At 32.4% G+C, this 26,012-nt stretch overlaps 1 protein-coding gene across 3 annotated transcripts in view; it reads right to left on the bottom strand.

Moving 5' to 3' along the window:
* The window catches only part of ARID2 (AT-rich interaction domain 2), a 244,139-nt gene that overhangs the window by 98,816 nt on the left and 119,311 nt on the right, over positions 1 to 26,012 (bottom strand). For all 3 annotated transcript variants that reach the window (XM_074194881.1, XM_074194883.1, XM_074194882.1), the window contains 2 exons: positions 13,760 to 13,893; positions 2,863 to 3,081 (listed from right to left, as the gene is read on the bottom strand). In XM_074194881.1, the coding sequence (XP_074050982.1) occupies positions 2,863 to 3,081; positions 13,760 to 13,893 (353 nt within the window). The remainder of the gene's footprint in view (positions 1 to 2,862; positions 3,082 to 13,759; positions 13,894 to 26,012) is intronic.

The following is a 26,012-nucleotide window of genomic DNA, read 5'->3' as shown; positions in this document are numbered from 1 at the left end:
GCCAACACCACATGTAACAATGAAGATTTGATAAAATGCTTTTAGGAACAGAAAAAGTTGAGATTATGTTTTTCATATGTCCTTTAAAAAATAGACTTTAATTCTAAATAACTTCCCCATTGAAATAATCTTAAATTTACATCAAAGCAAGTAATTTTTTAATCCATAAATGTAACAAAAGTATACCTAATAATTAGGTTACATAAAACATTTTCTAACATTACTATTAACATCAATTCTTTTGGGCTACCAGAAGATCATTTTAAGGAATAGACATAACATAATAATAAATAATAATTGGGTTATTGCATTTTTTGAATCAAAACAAGTACTTTGTTCAATAAAGTGGGATTGACATACCAAAAGAAGAAATCATTTTTGTTTTCTTTAAAAAATAAAATAATTTTATTCACTGAGAATTGTCTTCTCAAATTGATGTTTTAAAGTGGATAATATATGAAATATAGATGTTATTTTAAAGATGGAGGATAAATTGCTCAATAGGATTAATGACAGGCAGTCTGGTGTACTGGAAAGAATGCTAGATTTGGTGTCAAGAGACTGGCTTAAATAATGACAATGATTTACTTAGGGATATTGTAGGAAAGTTGTACAATCTATTCAAGGTTCAGTTTCCAAATCTGTAAAATGAGTAGAATAATTGCATTACTTACCTCCCAGAGTTGTTATAGAAAAAACTTAGTACCAAACTATTTATTTTACACATGTAAATATGTGTATTTATACCATCTGTATTATGGATTACCCACACCTTTTATTACATGCAATTCTGATTTAATATCTCATAAAATAAACATTCCACATTAGTCAAAACAATGTGAAATGTCTTTATTTAAGAAGACATTACCTCCACTTTATAAAAGACTAAATTTAAAATCTGATGTTTTGAAAAACTAAACAAAACCCCTTAAAAATCTTAACTTTTTCAAACATCAAAATTTGGGAAAATTAGTTTCTACTGATACCTAAAAAGCCTTGAATGACAATTAAACAGGGACTTCATAAGTTCTTTAAGTACTTCAAAAATTTAAATATAACTATAATTAAGGTTCAAGATATATATGGGGAAAGAAATCTATAACTGAAAATTAAAGGAATATTTATCATGCTTAACCACAAATAAATTTTAACATTTTCTCATTTCAGGAAATAAGCTGTGACAAATGAAAATTGGCTACTATGCAGAAAATAAATGATAAAATCTGTTCTTAGCTGCAAAAGATTCACTGCTAACTATTTATTAGATTGTTCTGCCATACCTTCAACTTAACTATTAAAAGATGATTATAAGTAATTTGTGAAAAACTTCTAAAAATGCACTGAGGAAAATAAAATTTCACTTTCTTAAGTAGATTATACAATAACCAAAAGAATAAAATCACTCTTCTTCAAACATCAATCCTCAGCTACATAAAACTGAATGTATTTTCTTTAGAATATGAAATAATTTCCAATGCAAAGATTAACAGCTAATGAACATTATAAGATTGGTTAAATGTTACAAATTTAGATATTAATAACTGTTACTGGAGAAGTTGCAAAAAAACTAGTTGAGCAGCCTAAGAACCAAGTCACACTTTGGACTTTTCCACATCCTCCTAAAATTATTTAACAATGATATTCTCAGACATTTTCTATATCTATATCTGTATCATCTATCAAAAACCAAGTCCAAGTCAAATTCTAAGTAATCATATATAACAATATATCCCAAATATATACTTACTGAATAAAATTAGATAACAAAATATACTATACACCAGTGATAAACATTGTTATTTCATCAGAAAAATACTTTATCACTAATTAATTAAATACCTTATCAATATCTGATAGCACATTTTTTCGAATTCCTAGTCTATGTCTACAAAAGTTAAACATTCAGATTTTTAAATGAGAAGTTTTATTTATTCCTTCTGTTTTTCCCTACAAAATATTTTTATGATGGCAATTTTATCTTTGAAGAACAACTAATGGTGGTTAAAGTAATTCTGGATACAAATAGTAACATTTTCAGGGAGGAGAGTTCAAAAATTCTATACTACTGCCAATCAGATAATTACAGAGCCATCCTGGTGATAACAATTATTGTCCCAGTTGTCTTGCTAGGTGTTAGGGCAAGAAATATAATTTTATAAACTCTCAGTACAAAACAAATATAAACACTGAGAAATTTATTCTAAGAACCATGGTCAGCCTTCCTTATGAAGAGAAAATTTCATAGTGCATGAAAATGGTTTGCTTTAAAATAAAACAAATACAAAAGCTTACAACTTAAAAATACAAGCATGCCAAACATTTGATAAATCATAATAAGCTCTTTTGGCAGCAAGTTTTTTAAGTGCATTAACTTAAAATTTTGTTAACAAAGTATTTTAGATTCAGATTTTAGATGGTTATAGGAAATTTCTTCAAGATTTTTTCTTTTAAAATATTTAACTGTAATAAACAACTTCAATTTAGGTTATATGATCACTTAGAAAAATGTGGTCATTTCCTAGGTCAAAATAACATAGAATTAAAGATACTGAAAAAATTACTCAATTGATTTTAACATTTCAAGTGCAAACATAAAATAAATTTACTACAATTTTAAAATAATTTGTTGTTACACAACAATTTGTTATTAAAACTCACCACAAAAATTAATTTATAGATACAAAAGAAATATCTGTCATTAAAACACCAAAGGACTTGATGTCAGAAATGTGAGATAACTTTTCCAACTTAATGCATCTTTTATAGGTTAATACCTATGAAAAATGAAAAATTCACCTTTTCTTACTGATCACTCCCTTATTCTTACCTTGATAAATACAATAAATTCAATTTAAAACTTACTGTCGTCAAACACCCCAGCATTAGCAAGTAATAAAGTGATGATTTTAGGGTCTTTTTCAAGCTGCATGACGTGCTTGCTTTCATTTGACAGAAGAGTGCATACATTGATAGCAAAGTCCACTTCATTTGGGAGTCCAGATAACAGGGAAAGCACCAATTTATTATAATCATTTGGCGAATTGAAGTCCATAGATAGCCCATAGCTCTGACGAAGGTAATCTACCAACGATATAAAATAGTAGGAAAAAAAAGAAATGAATTACTCATCCGTCTCACAGATAAACTACACTTCATAACTCCCCAAATATTATCTGTAACTAATAAATTTGAGTAATTCTTTTTTAAAGAAAATAAAGAGGTCAAACTTTGTTTAAAAACATTAACTAGATAGAACTGTATGGGTTCAAATCTATATATTTTTAAAGTTCATCTTACTTATCTAAGATTATGTTATCATTCATACATGATTTCATCAGCATAAGTATTCCCTCCAATGACAGATATCAATATATCTATTCAAGTAGATGTTTTGGAAGAACAGTAGAAGGCCCACAAACTCACCGTGTAGCAGCCAACTAACTGGTGATGATACTTTCTGAAATAATCTAGGCAAACCATTTTGAAACACTGTTTTTCACTATACTGTATTGAGGCTTTCCAGGTTAAGATCTGGCACGGAATTTGAGAACTTCAAGTCACTACCATATATCATTATTAAACTACAGAAAAATGTATATTCATTAAAGGATATTGTTTATATTTGGGGGAATTTAAGCTTTACTGAGCCATGATTCCAAATGTATATACATTGTTCACTTTAATACAGAATAATTTTATAGTCTAAGTTTATTCACATAAACTAAACACATTTACTTGGAAGTGTTTCTTATAATAGTTATTTAATAACAGAACTCCTAAAGCTAATAAATCTATAACCAAAGGTATAGTGCCCCTGAATCTGTGAGTTTAACAAAAAGATTTAATGTTTGTAAATAAATATTTGCTACTTATGGAATCTCCCTAAATTTATGGAATATTTGATTATTTTATAAAAACTCCTCAACTTTAGTTTAAAAAGTCTTATTGGGGCAGCTAGGTGGCACAGTGGATAGAGCACCAGCCCTGGAGTCAGGAGTACCTGAGTTCAAATCCGGCCTCAGACACTTAATAATTACCTAGCTGTGTGGCCGTAGGCAAGCCATTTAACCCCATTGCTTTGCAAAAAACAAAACAAAAACAAAAACAAAAAAACCCATTTAAAAAAAATCTTATTGCCAGGTCCTGTCCCTAAGCAAAATCTTGCACAGGAGAAAGAAGAGCATGGGTAGTGGAACATGGACACAATAAAGTGAAGGGATCTGGGAGGGAAGAAAATGAGAAAGAGAAAAAGAAGAAATAAAGGAGGAAGAATAAGATTGAGGTGAAGAAAAAGGAAAGGAAGAAAAGAAATAGTGAAAGAAAGGAGGGGAAAAAGAAGAGAAGGAAGGAAAGATAACAAAAGCAAATTAAAATATACTTTAGAAGCATCTGGATGGCAAAATTAAAAAAAAAATTTGACTGAAAGATGAATAAAGATCTACCATCACAAAACATCATGCAAAATAGGTAAGCAATTTCGTTTTTGAAGTATAGACTTATAAGACTTCCACCCTGAACCTAGAAAAAAGTTCTGAGAATGTCTCCAGTGACAAATTTATAAAGTTATGTATTATAACAAAGTAATAAATGATGAGTCTTCAAAAAAAAGCTGATTGTATAAAATCAAGTCAAATTTCTTAAACTTGAATAAAAAAACCCTTATGGAAGCCCTGAATAGCAACAATAGAAATATTCCAAAAGATAAACTGGATAAACAGATTTAAATGTAGAATGAGATTCTACTTAAACACAGACCAAACATGAATTCATAACAGGAAACCAAATATGGTGAAGATTTCTTTCTAATAGCATTCTATATATTAGTATGATTGCTAAAGGGTGCCTCTTGGAAAAATTTTATCAGCAAATGCAAAATATGAATTTAAAAGTTCTTTCCTGTTACTGAAAAATAAGATATGAGATACTAAATAAAAACTTGTCACATTTAATATGGTTCTCTTTTAGGGAGCTGAAATCTAAAATTTCATTAGTGTAGAGAGCTCTCTGGTGAAAGAAACAGACTCTACTGTTAAGTAACTACATCAATTCATATATTAACAATTTGCCAAAGCCTTCATTAATATTGAAATATATGAATTTCTTTCATTATCCAGAGTTTGGGAAAGACTAGGGTTACCATGATAGGCGAGGAAAATGTCAGTTTTCTGAAGATAATTAATTTACTAAGAGGGAGTAATTACAATTTATTTTTGTAGGCAATTCTGAGATTTTTCTCCAGCTCTATACTTAAAAGTTGTTTTGATGTATTCTTCTCTAACTAAGGCAGATCAGCTGAGCATAGTGTAATTTGCTTTTTTTACTCAGTTTAAAGCAAAACAGCTATTTTTTTTTTCAGGAAAACTTTTCTGTTTGATTTCTAAGACCATGAGATAAATCATTTTTTCTATAAATATTGAATGATTATAGTGGATATAGTCTTTATCAATACAGAGTCTTTGTGGGAAACCATGCCCTGCCCCCCCAAACCTGCTGACACTACAATTTCTTAGACTTACTATGTTCACAGAGGTTGAAATATAGAATAGACAAATGAAATATCTTGAGAGAAAAAAAACATTAATTTGAGATTTTAAAAATTAATTTTTAAAGTCATTTTTTTTAACCATTTTCTAGGATTAATTTGTTCTGGACACTAACAAATACAAAGAAAATCCGATCAATTACCCTCTCTGGGTCTTGCTTTTCTTGTACATAAAAAGGCCTAGTGTTAAAGGATTTATCAGGTATCTTCCATCTCTAAAATCCTATAACTTTAAGTAACCAATTTGAAATTTTTGACTTTTGACTTTTACAATCTCTTTTCTGAAGAAGCTATCAATAATCAGAGTCTAAAAGGATTGTAACATGAGTTATTATATAAATAATAATATGACTATTAGTTATATAGGACTATAACTTTAGCTATAACATTAGGTAACAGAAGTAGGAATGAGAAGAGGGAGAGACAGAGGTATAAAATGGTAAAAGATAAAAATAACTTAAACACAATACCCAAATATATTCACAACAGATGTGACCTAAAAAATTTTTAGATCATCAAGTACCCACTAAAAGTTATTACTGAGAAAATATTTCCAAGGGATCTTTTTAGAATCATATCATATCAATTTATGATGTTTAATTATAACAATTTATTACTACTAATAATAGTAAGCTATCTCCTTAAATCATACCTTAAGTTTTGCAAAACACTTTATATGTTATATCAATTAGTTCTCAAAACAACACTGAGAGGTAGGTACAAGTAATAAGAAAACAGATTTACACATTGCTAGGAAGTATCTCAGACAGGATTTGAACCTAAATCTTAGAGATTAGCCACCTAAAATTTTTATATTAACAATCTTATAAATTAATCAGAATTATAATAGGCAATTTAACAATTGCTTTGATAGATTTTTCCTAAAATTTCAGGGGATTTCCAATAAGGAACTCATAGATCATTAACTTTTATATAATTCAGAATCTAAAAGAGTAGATTGAAGCATTAAAAAAATTAAGCAGCTTGCCTAAGAGCAATTTGAAATCAAGTATTCTTTAATAAAAGGCCATTCCTCTATCAATGAATGAGAAAATCAACAGACATATATTAATTACTAAATACTGAAGGTACAAAGAAAAGTAGTAAAAATAATCCCTGCCCCCATAGGAACTTAAATTCTGGGTCTAATAAGCTTTTTTCTCCCAAAATGGTTGAAGAATATAAAATGAGATTATGGTTGTAAAGAAAGCTTTAACACAGTGCCTATCTCAAAAAAGGTGCTAGATAATGATTAACAGTAATGACTATCATTATAATTACTATTGATGATGATGTTTTTATAGTCTTCCTTTTCCAAAGAAGACCAAGACCATAGGGGGAAAATGATGCCATGACATGCATGAGAATTGGATTTGAGTGAGGAGGTACCATGCTAAGTCACCAGACTCACTTTCTCCTCTGGAGCCATCTGGGTCCAGAGGTCAGATACGATTTAGGACAACTGGAGATACGACATTTACTGTTACAATAGTAGACAACATATCAAAAAATAGGCACATAGGCTAGCCTCAAAGTCTTGGTGCAGTTTTAAGTCTTAATAACTTAAAACTATCATAAGAATGCTGGGATAGCTTAGATACAAGATACAAATAAGTGCCTTAATTTTTTATCAAATTAACTGCTTCATTTATTCAAAAGAATACAGGTAAATTTTTAAAAACTGCTCAATTATACCCTCTATTATAATGTCTATTATAACTTTATAATGAGTTTACACTATTTTCCTTAGCACCAAATAATGAATAGAATCAAAAGTTAGCTTTATATAGAAGTTCCTTTCTAAATAATTAACTTCAAGACTATAACTGTAGTGAAATATCTTGATTTCCTCTAGAAATAGTAAGTTAATGCTGTTTATTCAGATTCAACTCATACTATCATTAGTAAAATCTGATATGACATAGTCTGTTTAAAATATATGTATATGTATAATCATCAAGGTAGTCTCTGAAAAAATTTTAAGTAGATTTATTCATCTAAGAGAAGGGATCCCTTCCAAGTAGTACCTCGAATCACAGAACTTCATCTACTGTTGTTATTTTGTCATTGCTATCTTTACATCCAAATGGTGTCTTTCTCCTTCTAGGTTGTCTGTCCTTTTTCTCCCCAGAATAAGAAATTTTATGTTTATTCCTTGTTAGTTGCAGTTAGATTAGATTAGTTAGAACTATCTTGGGGACTTTCTTGTTATTCTTGATTGTAAAAACTGAAGATAACAATGCCATATAGCATATCTATCTTAAATTTCTGTAATCTGGAGTGTATACAGACAAGTATAATCAGCTTGTTTGCTTTTTTCTAAGAGTGCTTCAAAGTCTCTCTTTGATTGAAGGTGGGTCATTTTTCATTGATGATTATTAAGTTCAGGTTTACAGAATACATCAGCTTGTGTTTAATCTTGGAATCTTGCTTTAATCTTGCTTTATCAAACACATTCTTCTCTCTTATAGCATTTTGTGGATACAGAATAATATCCTAATATTCAAATTTTCTCTCCTTTTACATGAAGGCCTTTTTCCTGGTATCTTACATAATTTGTCTTGGAACTGGACCTATAGGGTTCTTCCCCCCAGTTGGGAAACTATGGATTCTTTTGATTGGCCCTGTTTCCTATGATAAGATGTTCTGGGCAGTTTTCTAAACATTATGGCATACAAGTTCTTTGATTTGTTGTGTTCTTCTGAGGCACCTATGATCCTTAAAATGTCTTTACACACCCTTTCTTTGAGATTAATATATTTTACTTGTATAGAGACCATATGTTCTTTTATTGTTATTGCTAAAAAGCTTCACTTCTGTATATGTGTGATCCCAATCAACTATTCTCTTTTGCTTCTTTGGAGAGACTTAGCACCATGGATTCAAATTTTCCTATTCTGTCGATGATTTCTGCTATGGAGACCATAAATTTTGCTCTCGTATTCAGGAATAATCAGCTGTAGGTTTAAAGCTCTCTTTGGAATCCATAAGGTCCTCCGCCTCATCAATTACTATTTCAATTTCTTTTGTTTTGTAATATTTATTCAGAGATGTTTAAACTCCTTTAAATGTCCTAATAGTCATTATATGCTTATACACAAGATTTTTAACTAAGTTTTATTCCTTCCAATGTTTTTTGCTAATTTTCATGTTTTTTTCCTTATATTCCTCCATTGCCCACTTTTGCCTTCTTCTTTGATGACAAAAAGCTTGGAAAAAGGGAAAAGGGATAAAGGGAAATCCATTTGTCATTATCTTGAGTACTCGCCCCAAGGGACTTCTGGGTAGACTTAACTGGTCCCAGCTGGATGTCAGACTACTTTATTTGGACCAGATACAGCCCCAATATATGCTGGCATCTATTTTCTCTTTTGTAAATGTCTGGCTTAGTGCTATTAGAGCAGCATGCTATGTCAGACAAAGTTCAACTCTGCTTTCCTATATTTCTACATCCTCTACATAAAAGATTTGGAGTACGCAGAATTGCACTCTGCTGTTTGTTGCCCCAGAATAGTATGTTAATAGCAGGTGAAGAATGTGCTGACAAAGACTGAAGGACCTACAAAGTTCTGTGTAGCCTACAAAATAAGTCTAGGGATTAGGTTTCCTCTCCCAACAAAGCACAGCAGCTAGTAGCAATGGAGTATTAATTGAAGAAGTTAGGGAATTAGCCCTCTCTATTTTAAAACCTTCTTCCATATAAACTACTCAAAATATTTTCTTAGAGAAAATATCAAATCTTCTCCTTTGTTCATCATATGACCCAGAAGTCCAAATCACATAAGGTCCTTCGTCTTAGAATTGACTCTAGTCAATTTCTAGTGTTATATCATTTTTAGCTTATGATTAAAAATATATTTATTTTAAATCCTCTTGGGCCAATGGAACCTTCTACAAGGGAGAAGATGATATGGGGAAACAATATATAAGCAGACACCAAAATGGGAAATTGTTCCTTACTACCAGCTCCCACAGTCTGTCAGGATGGTCAACTCAACCCTATTTGTTTGCTATTGCTGCTGACACACTCTTCACTTGCCATTACCATACCTTCTTCACTGAAGTTTCTATGGAGAGAAGTTTTATGACAGAAAGGTTACAAATAAACTAAACACTAAGGTGGAAATGAAAAGGTTCAATAGGCATACAAAGTTTTGTCTGAAATATAAGCATTAACCAGAAGTTTACCTGAATCATCTCTCTAGTAAACATGGGAAGCAGTCCCTTCCACTCCTATCCCAAATATTTCATTTTAGAGCTTGTAATATTATTCATCTCATTATTTCTGGTCTTGAATATATATTTACATGTCTCACTGGGCCTTAAGGGCAGCTAGGTACCATAGTGGATAAAGCACTGGCCCTGGAATGAGGAGTAGCTGGTCTCAGACACTTAATAATTGCCTAGTTGTGTGGCCTTGGGCAAGCCACTTAACCCCGTTTGCCTTGAAAAAAACCTAAAATAAATAAATAAATGAATGAATAAATAAATAAAATAAAATAAAATAAAATAAAATAAAATAAAATAAAATAAAATAAAATAAAGGTGCCATTAAGTTACCTTTAGATTTAATATGAGTCTCTGGATGTGGCTCAATAAACATTTAAACCTAAAAAAAAAATTCAAATCCTGGAATTAAGCTTTTTAAACTTATTTTTCAATGTGCTGATGAAATAACAAAAGAAATCTAGAATAATCATAGTGTTGAAAGAAAGCTTAAAGGCAATCTTGTCCAACATCCAATGATTATAGAACTCCCTGGTGAAAGGTCTGTGTGAACTCTTAGGTAGTGTATTAGAAAATTATTCTTTCTATTAAATTAAATCTACATTTTTTTCCTCCTACCTATAAGTTCTAATTCTGTCCTCTAGGATCACAAGCATTCAAGAGAAGAGATTTTGTTTGCCCTTGGGCCAAGACTAGATAGTTCTTCATAAAGGTCATAACCATTAGAGATGATTTTTCTTCAGTTTTGCTTGAATGTGAAAACTGAATGTAATATGTAGTGAACTGATGCTTTATGACATCAAACTCTCTCAGCTCCTTTCTTCTACTATTCAAATACAATAAAATCAATTACCCTCTCTGCCTCTTCAAATCACAAAGAAATCTCAATCTCCCTCCAAATTACAAAATAGAAATCTTAATCTCTCTTCAAATGACAAAGGAGAGATCTCAATCCCCACTCCTCATTAAATTCAAAGCTTCTACTTCCATCATACCTCTCTCACCTCTTAAAGGCTCTTTCTCCAATTGGCTACTATTTTGAACCTTTAATATGCTGCTCACCACTAACTTCTTCAATACTAAATGCTCTTTCCTCATTTAGCTTCTGAGGCATCATACTTTCCTGGTTTTCATTATATTTCTTCAGGTACTCCTATATTTGCATTTAATTTTCTTTTCTTAAAGTGAGTATGCTCTAAAAGTTCCATTATTAAACCTTTACTTGCTAAGCTTTCCCCTTTGGCAATGTCATTCCTATGAATTCAAACTATCTATGCAAATGACACCTAAATCTTTATCTCCAACTGAGGACATTTCTCTAATCACACATGAGTTATATGTGTTAAAAGTACATCATCTAGATGTCTCATTTTGCGTTTTAAATTCAACAAGTGTATAATCACTATCTTTCCTAAACCTGTATTTCATTGTGACTCTACTTTCTATCAGTATTATGAATGTTCACCTAGACTTCTAAAAACTTCCATGGGATTGTCTTTGACTCTCCAAGACCACTCATATTCAAAAAGAGAGAAAATCCTACTGATGCCAAAATTACATCATTCATCACAGCAGTCCCTTCCTCTACAGTTCCTAAACTAACCTATTACAGGGCATTACCACTCATTCCTTTTCTTTTGTTAACTTCCATTAGTTCAAAAATCTTGAGCTACATCTACTCTTTGTCAAGTAAATAGCAAACTCAACTGACATTCAATACCTCCAATATTCTGGAACTACTTTACCACTTATCTAGTCTAATTTCATAATAATCTGTTCTAGATATTCTCTAGTCTAGTCAAACTGCATTACTATATTCAATGAGTATGACCTACAATTACCCATTCTGGTGCCTTTGTTGACATTGTTTCCCTACACCAATCATATATTCTTCCTTACTCCTTTATGCTTCAATTCCTTATTATCCTATAAAACCCAACTCAAACACTGTCTTCCTCCATCACTAATGGTCTTTGCTAAATCCTGTTGATTTTACTGTGTGTAAGATATATGTAATTTTGTGTATTATGGTTACCTCTGCTTGACTGTATAAATTTATAAACTCAAAAAGAACAGGGACCAATATTTAAATGAACTTTGCATTTCCCCAGGGCATAGAACACTTTGCTCAAACAGACACTTAATATATTTGAATAAAGGAAAGTTTAGATTAAAAACCTGAGAAAGGCTAGAAAATATACAATTTGGAAAGCAAATAGCTGCAAATAATACAAGAATATTAGAAATATTCGGTATCTTTGTAATATGTAAAAAATTAGTGCTGTTGCCTACTTTGTAAAAATCTAGTACATTGTGTGATAATGAAAATAATTAAAATAATTGGAAGGAATAGTTGATTCATTTAAAAAAGAGAACTTGAAAGAAAAACATAGTGGGAGGGGTGATCAGATGTGAACACTTAAGACTTGGGACAACAGAATGACAGGGGACAGAGGTCTACAATTTTTGAATCATGGCAACTGAAGGCAGTAAACAAAGCCTACAACTTTCAATTTTTTTTCTAGTTTCCAAAAGGATAAAGCTGCTAAAGCTTCTAAACTATTGAGTTTCAAACGTATTTTCCCTTAAGTATTTTTAGAGATATATATTATTCTATGACAATCATTTTCTTATCAATTCTTTATCACTACAAATGTATGTGAATTATGGGAGAAGAGGGTAGAAGGGAAAAGAAACTGATGAAACTGTCTCTGAAAGAAGAAACTTAACACAGAAAAATATCAACAGATCTTTTGGAAATGCAAAAGTAGAGAAAATGCTACATTCATTTGAATACACTGAAGTCTTACTACAATGCTTTTAGGTTTAAAAAAGTACTTTTAAATATATAATGAAGTTCAGGATTTAAAATAAAATAAAGATATTTAAGCAAAACTATTTTACATCAAATTCCTCTATATGATTTCTATAATGCTAGAAAGAATATCAAGACATGGACAATTCTCAACAACAAAAATTCCAACATTTTGTTCTGAAAGTTTATTAGAAAGTGGGCTATTTGGAATTTAGAAAATGCTTACTAATGTCCCCAATTCTTTTTACATTAAATCCTCTGCCCCCCCCCAAAAAATGAAGCAGAGATCTCAAGAGCTATTAAAGAAGCATTAAATAAGACTATTTTTCTTAGTATTCACCCAAGGCAAAAGGATTATGAGGTAGTAAGAGCACAGTCAAAAACTGAAAGTAGTGAGATGGCTCAGAAAAGCAGAGATGGGTATCTAGTATTCAGAAGAAAAATCCAATTAAAACAGACAACTACATTAGGGGAAAAAAAAAGAAGTGATAGAGGAAGAAAAGGCCAACTTAGCTACCCAAGTGAAAGTAGGCAAACCATGCTTTATGTAAAGGGGAACGACAGTAGGGGAACTGATCCCTGTTAGATCTTAGCTTCAAGAGGGAAGTAGCTAAGGAGAGCCCAATGAAAGTTCTGTGAGCAGGATGATTAGGGGAAAGCATATTTCTTAACTCCCAAAATTGCTCAAAAAAGAAGAGGCAAATAAACTTTTGATGTGGCATTCATACATACATACACTTAAAATGTAGGGCTGATATAATGGAATGATATGTAATTAGAAAACTTAGGTTGGAATCCCAGTTCCGCCACTTTGGAGAAATAAGGCTTTGTGCAAGTAAAAAAAGCTTTTCTTTCTACACCTCTGTTTTCTTATCTAAAAAGTAGTTGTATTAACTCATTGAGTAGTTTTGAGGAACAATGAATTGTAATTTTGTAAAGTGCTACAGAAATATAAACTATTATAATAAAGTTCCACTAAACTCATTTCTATCAATATACTATCAACAAAAAAATAGGATTCTTAGAAACTTTGACCATATAGGTATATATGAGGTATATATATACCATATGTGGTATATATATCTAGAAGATTACATGTACCTAAAATCTTCATGCAAAATACAGTAATGCATTACATATGCTACTGTAACATTTTTCTTGCTGATATTGTTTACCTGACACACTGTGTTGCTGGTAATTATAGGAAGATGGAATTGCACCAATAGGAAGTTGAGGCTTTGGATTGCCTGGTGGTACCTCATCATCATCTTCCCCAAAGTGATGAACTTTCTCGTACTTTTCTAAATAACTGAAATGGGAAAAGAAAGAGTTAAAATATTGTACATTTCTAGTGTTTTATTTGTTTAGTTCCTTTCCTATAGCTTCTATTCTTCTCTCATCAATTCTCTCCCCCCCCAAAAAAGAATTAAAGCTTTCTATATTAGAAGAGAAAAATCTGGCATAAAAATGTTAAATAGTGAAAACATTTTTAAAAATTCTGTTACCAAAAACTTTTTAAACAGTTAGGTAAGAAGGAAAATAAAGATTAAAGATACTATCATATGTACATTTTATTAATATATAATGAATCAAAAGATCAAGATGGATAGATACAAAATCTTAAATCAAGAAATATAAATTCCACACACACATTTCAACTATTTTTTATATTATTAAACTATAATCACTAACCCACTGAATACACTGACTTGAAATTTTCTTTCTAAAAATTCTGGTTTAAAACTATGTTCACCCTATGAATAACTTTTTCCCTGTTGTTAAGAATCAAATTTCAAACCAAACAAGTTACCAAAAAATTATTTTACAGAGCTAGAAAAAAACAAAATTCAAGAAACAAAAGGTCAAGAATAACAAGGAATTAATGAAAAATGCAAAGTCTAGTTATACCAGATCTAAAACTATATTATAGAACAGCAAGCATCAAAACTTCTGGATCAATGGAACAGATTAGATACAAAAGAAATAGAAATAAATGACTACAGTAATCTATTGTTTAATAAACCCAAATGGAGGGGCAGCTAGGTGGCACAGTGAATAGAGCACAGAGTACCTGAGTTCAAATCCAGCCTCCAACACATAATAATTACCTAGCTGTTGTAGCCTTGGACAAGCCACTTAACCCCATTGCCTTTGCCTTGCAAAATCCAAATAAATAAACAAACAAACCCAAATGGATACAGGATTAGGCAATAAAGGATGACACCATAAGCCATAGAATAGTTTTATCTGTAAGATTTAAAGAGAGGGGGGAAAAAAGATTTAAGGAGGGGGAGAAGAATATGACCAAGCAAGAAACAAAGAGCATTATAAAATGCAAAATGAATAATTTTATAACATTAAATTAAAAAGTTTATGCACAAATAAAACCAATGCAACCAAGACTAGAAGGAATGCAGAAAGCTGGCAAACAATTTTCACAGCTGCTGTTTCTAATAAAGGACTCATATTTAAAATGAAGAACTGAGTCAAATTTATAAGAATACAATTCATTTCCAATTAATAAATTTAAAGAATTTAAATAGGCAGTTTTCAGATGAAGAAATTAAAGCTATCTATAGTCATGAAAAAATCATTATTGATTAAAGAAATATGAATTAAAACAATTCTGCGGTATCACCTCACACCTATCAGATTGGCTAAAATGACAAAAAAGGAAAATGATCAATATTGGACAGGATGTGGAAAAACTTGTTGGAGAGGATGTGGAAAAACTGAGACACTAATGCACTGATGGACTTGTTCTGGAGAGCAATTTGGAGCTATGCCCAAAGGTCAATAAAAACTGTGCATAACCTTCAATGCAGCAATACCACCATTACATCTGTATCTCAAAGAGATCATTGAAAAAGGGGGAAAGATGCTTATGAACCAAAAATATTTATAGGAGCTCTTTTTGTTGTAGCTAAGAATTGGAAATTGAGACGATGCCTATCAATTCGGGGAATAGCTGAACAAACAGGTTAGTATTATTGTTCCCAGCAATTTGTCTTCAGAAAATCCTGAAGACTTGCAAGATCATACAGATGCTGAGTAAAATGAGCAGAACCAGGAGAACATTCTACACATTATGTGATGATTAATTATACTGAACTTAGCTTCTAGCAGAAGCTCAGTGATCAAGGACAGCAATAAAAGATTTGTGATGGAAATACTATCCACATCCAGGGGGGAAAAACACTGTGGAATCTAAATACAGACCAAAGCACACTATTTTCAAGTTTTTAATTTGTTTTATATTTTTTCTTTCTTATGCTTTCCCTTTTAGTTTTAATTTTTCTTTCACAACATGACTAAATGGAAATTAAACATGATTGTATATGTATAATCTACATGAAATTACTCACAGTTATTGGGAGAGAGGAGGAAAGGGAGAAGGTAGAAAAATGTGGAATTCTAAATTTTACAGTAAGATGATAGCTGAAAACTCTTTGTATGTAATTTGAAAAAATAAAATATTTTTTAAAAATCCTATCTGGCTTTAGGGTATGATCCTTGTAGTATATTAGTGTAATCTCCTTGCTAGCATTTTATTTAAAATTTTTGTATTCATTTGGAAAATGGGTCTAGGGATGGCTAGGTGGTGCAGTGGCTACAGCACCGGCCCTGGAGTCAGGAGTACCTGAGTTCAAATCCAACCTCAGACACTTATTACCTAGCTGTGTGGCCTTGGGCAAGCCACTTAACCCCATTGCCTTGCCAAAATCTAAAAAACAAAACAAAACAAAAAAAGATCTATTATATAAAAATGTTATGCAAAAAATTAAAATAATTATAATAATAATTAGGTAGAACTCTTTCTTAACCTATTTTTCCAAATAGTTTATATAGTATTGGAATTGTTGTTTAGATCTAGGGTACAATTCACTTTTGAATTCATCTGGTGTTGGGGATTTTTCCTTAGAGAATTCAATCATGGCTTGTTCTATTTCTTTTTCAAAGATAGAGTTATTTAAATATTCTATTTCCACATTTATTAACCTGGGTGAACATTCGTCCAATTCAATCGATATCAGATTAATTAGCATACAATTAAACAAACTATTTTCTAATTGCTGCTTTAATTTCATTTATTGGTAAATTCACCTTTTTCACATTTGAAACTGGTAATTGAGTTTTTTTGAAATCAAAGTAATCAATGGTTTATTTTATTGGATTTGTTATTAAAACCAGTTCAGAACTCATTATTTTCCTTCAATTTTATTATGCTCTCCTTTGATTTTTAAGATTTCCAATTTGATATTTAATATCCGATTTTTGATTTGTTCTTTCTGAATTTCTTTTTTATTTCAATGTTCAATTCATTGATCTGTTCTTTATTTATGTAAACATTTAGAGATATAAATTTCCCCCTAAGTACAGCTTGGCTGCATCCCATAAATTGTAGTATGGTGTCTCATTGTTGTCATTTGACTTCTATGTTCTTTGACTCACTCATTCTGTAAGATTAGATTGTATGGTTTCCAATTAATTTTCAGTTGACATTTGCATGGCACTTGATGGATTTTTATTGCTCTATGGTCTGAAAAGATTTTTGTATCCTAATATATTTGCTCAATTTTTGATGTAGGTGCCACATAGAAATGACTTTTTCTCATACTTCTGGAGAAAACTGAATGGAGATACAGACATCATATCTAACTTTTCTAAAATACTATTCCTCTTCTTAACTTTTTTCTTGTTTATTTTATGGTTAGAGTTATCTAGTTCTGAAAGAAAGTTGAGATCCTTCCCAGGTGTAGCTATCTATTCCTCTAGTCACCAATTAACTTCTTTAAAAACCTGGGTGCTATTTAATGCCATTTGACACAAATATGTTTAGTAATAGTAATTGCTTCATTGTACATAGTATGATGCAGTTTCTTTCCTTATTGCTTTTCTTCATTTTTTATTCTTTTGATTTTGTTTGATTGAGTCCTGTGTCTCATGAAGCCATTAGCTTCTACTCACCGAATTATAATTTTTAAGGATTTTCTTCAACTTTTGCACTTTTCTTTTTCCTTTAGCCAAATGGACTTCTTAAGGAATTGCTTTCTTCAATTAAGTTTTCTACATGATTTTGCATTTCTTTTTTTGCTTCCTTTACCAAGTTGATACCATTTCTTTTCCTAATTTTTTCGCACTTCTCTTTGGATTTTTAAAATCCTTTTTGAACTCTCCCAGGGCTTTTTTTGGGTCCTGACACCAATTTTTTTAGGACAAGCAATAAATTTGCATGCAAACCCTCTTCTGAGATTGTGTTTACTTTAGCCCTGTTACCACAGTAACTTTCTCTGGTCAGTTTCTTTTTTTTCCCTTCTCTTTTTCCAGTCGATTTCTTGATTTGCAATTTTATGCTATGGGCTTTGCTTCTAGGGTGTCCTAAGCTTCAGATTTTTCATGTTGCTGTTTTCAGAGCTAATTCTGAGGTCTCTTAGTTTTCAGTTCTTGCAAAGCTATATGTTCAAAGAAGAAGTATGTTTATTACTCTCCTGGCTTGTGTTTTGGTCTGTGATCAGGATCCCTTTGTTAGGTGCTACAATCCTATAACATGTCCCCTTCAATCTCCTTCTTGTGAGGTGCCCATCTAATCTATAGATTTATCATCCATATCATGCCCCTTAACTGTGAGTTGTGCTGATAAACACAAACACACACACACACACACACACACACACACACACACACACACAAACACACTTTAACAGTGATCTAATTAACTCCCTGAGGCTTGCTAGAATCTCTATTCATCTGTTTTGCAATTTTATCTATCCATCCCCAATATCTCTCCTGAATTTCAATATTCCATCCACAAATCTTTATTAAACATTTCAAACTGAATATCCAGGTGGAATTTCAAATTCATGGCCAATACAGGTTTCTACCAAACCCTCTCCTCTGTAGAATTCACCTACATCTGTCAAAAGCTTATTAACTTAACCATTATTCTCTACTTAGGCTCCTTGATTGATATATATGTATTTCAAAGAACTTTGTAGAATATCCACTTTATATATGACACGGGGGGGCAGAGTCAAGTTGGCAAAGTGAAGACAGGAATTCCCATGAGCTATCCCCCAGACTACTCCAAATACTTCTATACTTCTACCTCCAAATATGCCTCTAACCAAATTCTAGAGTGATGGAACCCAGAGAAAGACTAAATGAAGTGATTTTCCAGTCTAAGACAATTTGAATGATCTACAGGAAAGGTCTCTTACACCAGGTTGTGCCTGAGCGAACTGGCTCCAGCCATACAGGACCAGCCCATTGGACATCTGGGTCCCTGGCAGCAGCAGCAGTTTCCAAACCTCTCAGCACAGGGACTGTCAAGGACAACTTGAAAGTTCAGCAGGAAAACTCTATAGCACTAGAGTGAGTATGAATCCAGTTCAGGCTTCAGCACAGACCTGGCCCAGAAAACAGGAACAGGCTCATTGAGCCACTAGCAACTGCTTCCAGAGCATTCAGCCCAAGGACAGTAATGGGGTCGAGGGAGACTAGAGGTCTGAACTCTGAGGTAGGACTCCTCACAGCTCCAGGTCAACGGAGAGTGCTTGTGGTCATCCACAGACCAAAGCACAGGTCAGAAGAGCAGGCGGAACTTTTCATAAGACATTGAAGGAACTGAAATTCCTGTGGGGTGTCCCTAAAAACTACTGCAAAGTTCCTCAAAAGCTTGGGACAGGGTGTGTCCTCTATCTTAACAAAGAGATAAAATCAAGTCATAGGCTGGGGAAATGAGCAAACAGAGGGTAAAAAATCCAACCATAGACAATTACTTTGGTGCCACTGAGGATCAAAATACACCCTGAAATGAGAAATCAAAGCTGTTGAATCCAAAGCCTCCAAGAGAAATATGAATTGGGCTCAGCCTATGAAAGAGCTCAAAAACTATTTTGAAAAGCAAGTAGGGGGAAAATTGGAAATAGAAATGAGAGTGATGCAGGAAAATTCATGAAAACCAAGACAACAGCTTGATGAAGGAATAACAAAAAAAAAACCTGAAAAAATAACATCTTAAAAACCAGTTTAGGTCAAATGGAAAAAGCAGTCCAAAAGGTCAATAAGAAAAAAAAATGCCTTAAAAAAAAGCAGAACTGACCAGATGGAAAAGGAGCTAAAGAAAGCTCTCTGAAGAAAACAACTACTTCAAATGTAGAATGGAGCTATGAGAAGCTGATGACTTAATGAGAAATCAAGAAACAAACAAAATGAAAGGAATGAAAAACCAAAGGAATGAAGAAAATGTGAATGAAATATCTCATTGGAAAAACAGCTGACATGGAAAACAGATACAGAGAGATAATTTCAAAATTACTGGGCTATTCAAAAGTCATGACCAGGAAAAGAACCTAGACTTCATTTTTCAAGAAATGCTCCAGGAAAATTTCCCTGAGATCCTAGAAGCAGAGAGTGAAATAGAAATTGAGGGAATCCATCAATTTCCTCCTGAAAAAGATAAAATAAAAACTCCCAGGAATATTATATCCAAATTCAAGAACTTCCAAGTCAAAAAGAATATTACAAGCAACCAGAAAGAAACAATTCAAATACTGTGGAGCACAGTCAGGATAACACAAGATTTAGTAGCTTCTACATTAAGGGCTCGGAAGGCTTGCACAATATGATTATCTCAGAAGGCAAAAGAGTTTGAATTTCAACCAAGAATCAACCACCCAGAAAAAATGAACATACTCTTTCAGAGAAAAAGATGGACATTCAATGAAATTATAGGGCTTTCAAACTCCTGATGAAATGACCAGAGCTGAACAAAAAGTTTGACCTTCAAGGATGGACTTATATGAAACATAAAAGAGGGTGGACAAGAAGGGCAAATTATGAAAGACTTAATGATGCTGAACTGCATGGAAAGATGAGACTATAAATTCATACCAACCTTCTCATTTATTAGGGCAATTAGTAATAAAAGGGAGCTGAATACAAAGATATATTATAAAGATGGAGTTAAAAGGTAAGAAAGGAATGTACTGGGAGAAAGGGAAAGGAGAAGTAGAATGGGCTAAGTTATTTTACATAAAAGATGCAAGAAAACATTTTTGCAATTAAGTGGAAGGGGGGAAGGTGAAGGGGAATGAGTGAGCCGTTCCCTCTCATTGGAAGCGACCCAGAGAGAAAAAAAACATACACAATCAATTAGACAAAGAAATCTATCTTAACCTAGATGAAAATAGGAGACGATAGGGATGGGAGAAAGGGGATGGAGGGATGTAGGTGAAAGAATAGAATAAATGAGGGTGGGGTGGAACAGAATGGAAGGAAATATAGCTATCAATAGAAACTGGAAAATAAATACTAAAGTAATTTCTCTGATGGACTAATGATAAAGAACACTATCCATCACAAAGACAGAGCTGAAGGTATCTGAATACAAACTGAAGCACACTTTTTTTTCTCATTTTATTTTTCTTGAAGTTTTTCTTTATTGGGGGGAAGATTATGTTTACTTTAACAATATGATTTCTGTAGTAATGTTAAAAAATACACATGACACTGTTCTGCAGTTAATTTAAACATGTTTTAATGAAAATCAAAGAGAGGTCATATGATGTAGTGTCTAAAGAGCCAGTCTTGGAGCCAGTAGGTCAAGGGTTCAAGTTTCATTATTGACATATGATAGTATGGCTCTGGGGAATTCACTAATCTTTCAGTGCATCAGGAAATTTTATAAAAATTGTAGGGGGGGGGGGCAGCTAGGTGGCATAATGGATAGAGCACTGGCCCTGGAGTCAGGAGGACCTGAGTTCAAATCCAACCTCAGACTCTTAATAATTACCTAGCTGTGTGACCTTGGGCAAGTCACTTAACCCCATTTCCTTGTAATAACCTCCCCCCAAAAAACAAACAAAAAAATCTAAGTAGAGAACTATGCCAAACAGCATTAGTAGAGGGAATTCCTCAGATGAGGGCCCCCTATACCAATGAAATTGAAAATCTAATCCATATCTGATTCCTTATCCTTAATAAAAATACTCTAAAGGTAAAAATTATCGAAAAAAGAAAAGCTTAAAGTTCCACATTGGGCAAGTCAGTAAATATAATTATTGCCTTATGCTTAATGTATGCTGGTTTGTATTTAGAGTTTCTTCAAAATTTATATTATTCAGGGTACATATTATGCCAAAAGAGAATAAAAGAGCAAACAGATAATTCTGGTATTTATAAACCAATCAAGTATATAGAAACAGAATATAATTCTTATGAAACAATATAGCATATATAATAAATATGATGCATAGCATAAACCTGATAGTCATATATATATATATATATATATATATAATTTTTTCTAATTTTATTTGAATATTGCATAAACAGCTGAGATGGTGCTTTTTACTATTCTATTGCCTGTAAAAAAAGAAAAAATTTTAAAATTAATAATTTATTTTTCACATACCTGCAATGATTTTTGAAACAGTCATAATGGTGAGACAAAATATTTTCCAAACCTTTGCTTTATCACTTGTTCACTGAAAATGATTCTAAGTATTTTTCATGTTTTTGGTGTATTCATAGGCAAAGTTTTCTTCCTTGTTCACATTGGTTCATGAAAAAGTTGAAATTATTCCTTTATTTTAAAAATATCACAATTGAGTTGTGATATAGTCAGGTAAATAAATACAGTGATTACAATTACAAAACAATGCAGTTTTCTTTAAAGACAAATTATTTTATTAATGAAATAGCTTTGTTTATAATTGAGCCCTGTCATTACTAATAATATACTTGTGTTTTGTAGTGGCATTTCCCTTTTTAAAAAAGAAAAAATTGAAAATATATGAAGTGAAAAGCAGTTTGATGTTATAGGCTCGGTCCCCAAATTAAACCTCTTGCTGGAATTGTACTGTGAGATTGTTTCTTACTTCCCTGGCTCCACATTTCTCCTTCCTTAATATAGTACTTAGAAAACACTCTCAGTTTACCTTCTATAGATAATAGGACAGTCTCTCTTTGGTATCTTTGTCTCAATGATCTATAAGGCTGAACCCTGAGGGTCTCTGAACCTTTAACTGGAAAGTGGATATACTACTGTATGTGCTACCCACTATGACTGTCCTCATTACCATCTGTTCTCTTCCCAAGTAGCTATAAAGTTTGTTAAACCAAAACTATTCATTTTTGTACAGAATTAAAGTATTAATTATTCTCCTGGTTCCACTCACTTTATTCTACATCCATTCTTCATCTTCCTAGTTTCTCTCAAAGTTGTTTTTTTTTTATTTTCTAATAGGACAGTAATGTTACATTATATTCATAGGCCACAATTTGTTCAGTCCTTCTCTCTCCTCCTTTCTGCCACCTGGTTCCCCTGACTTCCTTCAAGACCCAGGTAAAATCTCACCTTTCGCAAGATATTGGATATATATAGATATATATGTATGTGTGTGTGTATATATATATATACACACACATACACACATATGTATCCATCCAATTACCCTTAATGCAATTGCCTTCCCTCTGAGAATTATCTCTACTTTATCCTATATTATTGTATTTATTTTCTATTTGTATTGTATTTTTTTCTATCTTTGTGATCAGATTTTTTTTAAAACCTTTCTTGATATTCTCAAAACTTAGCATAGTTGATCCTAAATGCTTCATGGCTTGACTTAATTCTAAGGAAAGAATTCTTTCCTTGAAAGTTGAGTTTAAGATCCTAGATCTCCCTTCCTCTGGGTCAGAGATCATAATTATCTCACTTTGGAGGCTAGGTACTTTCTGCCTGGGAGTTTTTCTTTTTCCAGGGAATATTTTTAGAATACCAAAGAATCTGTGTTTCTTTCCTCATAAGGATTAACAGTTCTTCCTTCCTGGCCTGAATTAGAATTGGAACGACTTTGCTAACTTCAGGAAAATCAAAATAAAGATAGGAGCTCTCTCACTGCCTTCAGTTGATGTTTGTCTCAGTGAAGACCATGACATCAAGGAGGTGGTGCCATGACAAGCAAGTGTATTGGATTGGGGGGGGGGGGGGGGGGTGCTGTGCTAAGTCATCAGCCTCGCTGCATCCAGTGGACAGATATGAAGCAGGACATCTGGAGATGCCACTGGATGTGAGGCAAACCCTCTTGCCCTGACTTGTGCAAGGTTACACAGCTACTGAGGCCAAATGGGAACTCAAGTCCTGACTTCAGGACTGACACTTTACCTACTGCACCACTAAGCTCACAAGTGAGACTCTGCTTCTTACTTGAGGTTGAGTCTCAGAGGTTCCCTCTAGGATCCTTAGATTGAAATTGTAGTTATCTTACTACTATGCTACCATGCTTCTTTGCCTGGGGGGGGGGGGGGGGGGGGCTGGGAAATTTGGATTGGAGCAGCAACTGCTGAGGTTCAGCTCCTAAGTTAGGACATTAAATTCTCTATTTTCTCTCCTCTAGGGACTTGATAGGAATAATTTTATTATGGTCCTTGTCCTTTTCTTTCTCCTGGAGTGCTGAGTCACAAGATTCTTCTCCAAGGAGAGTATTTGTATCTGTCTATATCTGGCTGAGTCTTGTGGTAGAAAGCTTTTGTCTTTCAGTGGTGAGTGATACACTGCGTTTCTACTACTTTGCCATCTCAGTTAGTCCTTCTCTGACAAGAGTTACCAAAGATGATCTGTATTGACCAGCATCACTAAAGTTGGAAGTCTTATCACTGCAAAGGTTAGATGATCATTTTTTTTAGTCACATTTCAAGAGAAAAAAAATCATATACATGGAATGACAGATTCAGAAGTGGAAAATTCTTTATTCTTTCTTTAAGTTCAACTTCATGTATAGAGGAGAAAACTGAGACATAAGAGAAGGAAAATAACCTTTCCAAAGTCACAAATTAGGTAGTAGATGACAGAGCTAGGATTCAAACCCAGTAATCCCATTGACAAAGTGCCTAGCTATGACAACCCTAACTTTCCATATGATATATGACGTAATAGAATAGAATAGTACATTTTAAATGCATATTACCTTTATGAAAATACCAATTTATAAATATTACTAATTATAGAAACATTTGTAGGTATATTGAAATTGTTTCACAAGATGAATGAATATATTAAAATAAATTTCAGTTCTAAGTCATTACCTAAACTAATATTCTTCCAAAATGCATATTGAGTATTCTCTCACAGTTAAGAACTATTGTATAGTAGTATATAGTGCTAACATTAATGTTTCTAGGTTTCAGAACAGCTTTGTTCCAAATATCATTTGCTGATGACTTTTTCCCAACTGTTAACTTAAAATTTATATGAAAAAAGGTATAAATTTTCCTTCTGAAACTTAACTTGCAATCTCACTCTGTATTGTGATTCCTGTGCATCTTTTTTTTTTTCCACAAAGAGAAATTAACTTTTGCTAGATGTTATTTGGGGCCCAAACTAACAAATACATTCAAAATTAAGAGACTACCACTCCTCATAGTACTTGATTCACCTGGATCTAGATAAAATCTCTGAAGGTATCTTAATAATTATCTCCTGCTAACTACACCTCATATTATTTTCCAACTCCCTTTTCCAAATGTTAGATGTATTATATGACTGGTTTTCTGGGTAATTTTACACTTGATCTTAGCCAAAAGGCCAAGAAGTGATTTTTCTGGGTAATTTTAGTAGGAGTTTGCATTTTAAAACATGTACTTTTAAGTGGGGATATAGGATGCTGTTTCCCCCCACCTCAAAATTTACATTTTAAAGCACACTAAGAATGGAACAGTTCACAAACAATAATTAAATATTCATTTCTTGTTTAAGGCCTTGAATGAAATGGTACTTCTTGGAGGGAGATATGGAAAGTACTGTATTCACATATGTATGTATCTACATATATGTCTATGATCAGAAGTCAAGGAGTTGTAGAAAGATAGGCAATTAGTACACTGCAATTTTGGAAAGCAATAATGTCCATATTTTTTTTCATCTAGAGATTTCACAACTAGGCTTAAAATGCAAAGGAGACCAATTAATAAACTATTGTTTTAAAAGAATTTTCATACATGGCAAAATATTTATTGCATCACTGTATGGAACACCAAAGAATTGTAAACAAAGTTTTTGTCCATCAACTGGAGAATGGCCAAACTGTGGTATGATTGTAATGTAAGAAATGACAAATAAATTGCATACTGAGAAGTATCAAATTTACATAATCCTGATGCAGAATGAAGTCAAATCAAGGAAACATAGACAATGACTACAGTAAGTGGAAAGAAATACAAAACAAGGTAAGGTGAATGAAAATTAAAAAGAACAAATGTGCTTCAGGTGGAAAGTTAATGGATTCATTACACTGTAAACATTTTTCAGAATTTTTTGATATCTTAATCTATTCTTTCTCTTCCTCTTTTTCCTTTACAAAAATATCCTATGCTATATGGGATGGCTCTCTGGGTGAAGGAGGTAGAGGGATACTTGACAATTAC

The sequence above is a fragment of the Macrotis lagotis genome, chromosome 7 (assembly GCF_037893015.1).
Source record: "Macrotis lagotis isolate mMagLag1 chromosome 7, bilby.v1.9.chrom.fasta, whole genome shotgun sequence".
Classification (NCBI taxonomy): Eukaryota; Metazoa; Chordata; class Mammalia; order Peramelemorphia; family Peramelidae; genus Macrotis; species Macrotis lagotis.
The sequence above is the reverse complement of the archived record's forward strand: the minus strand, read 5'-3'. Positions and strand labels throughout refer to the sequence as shown.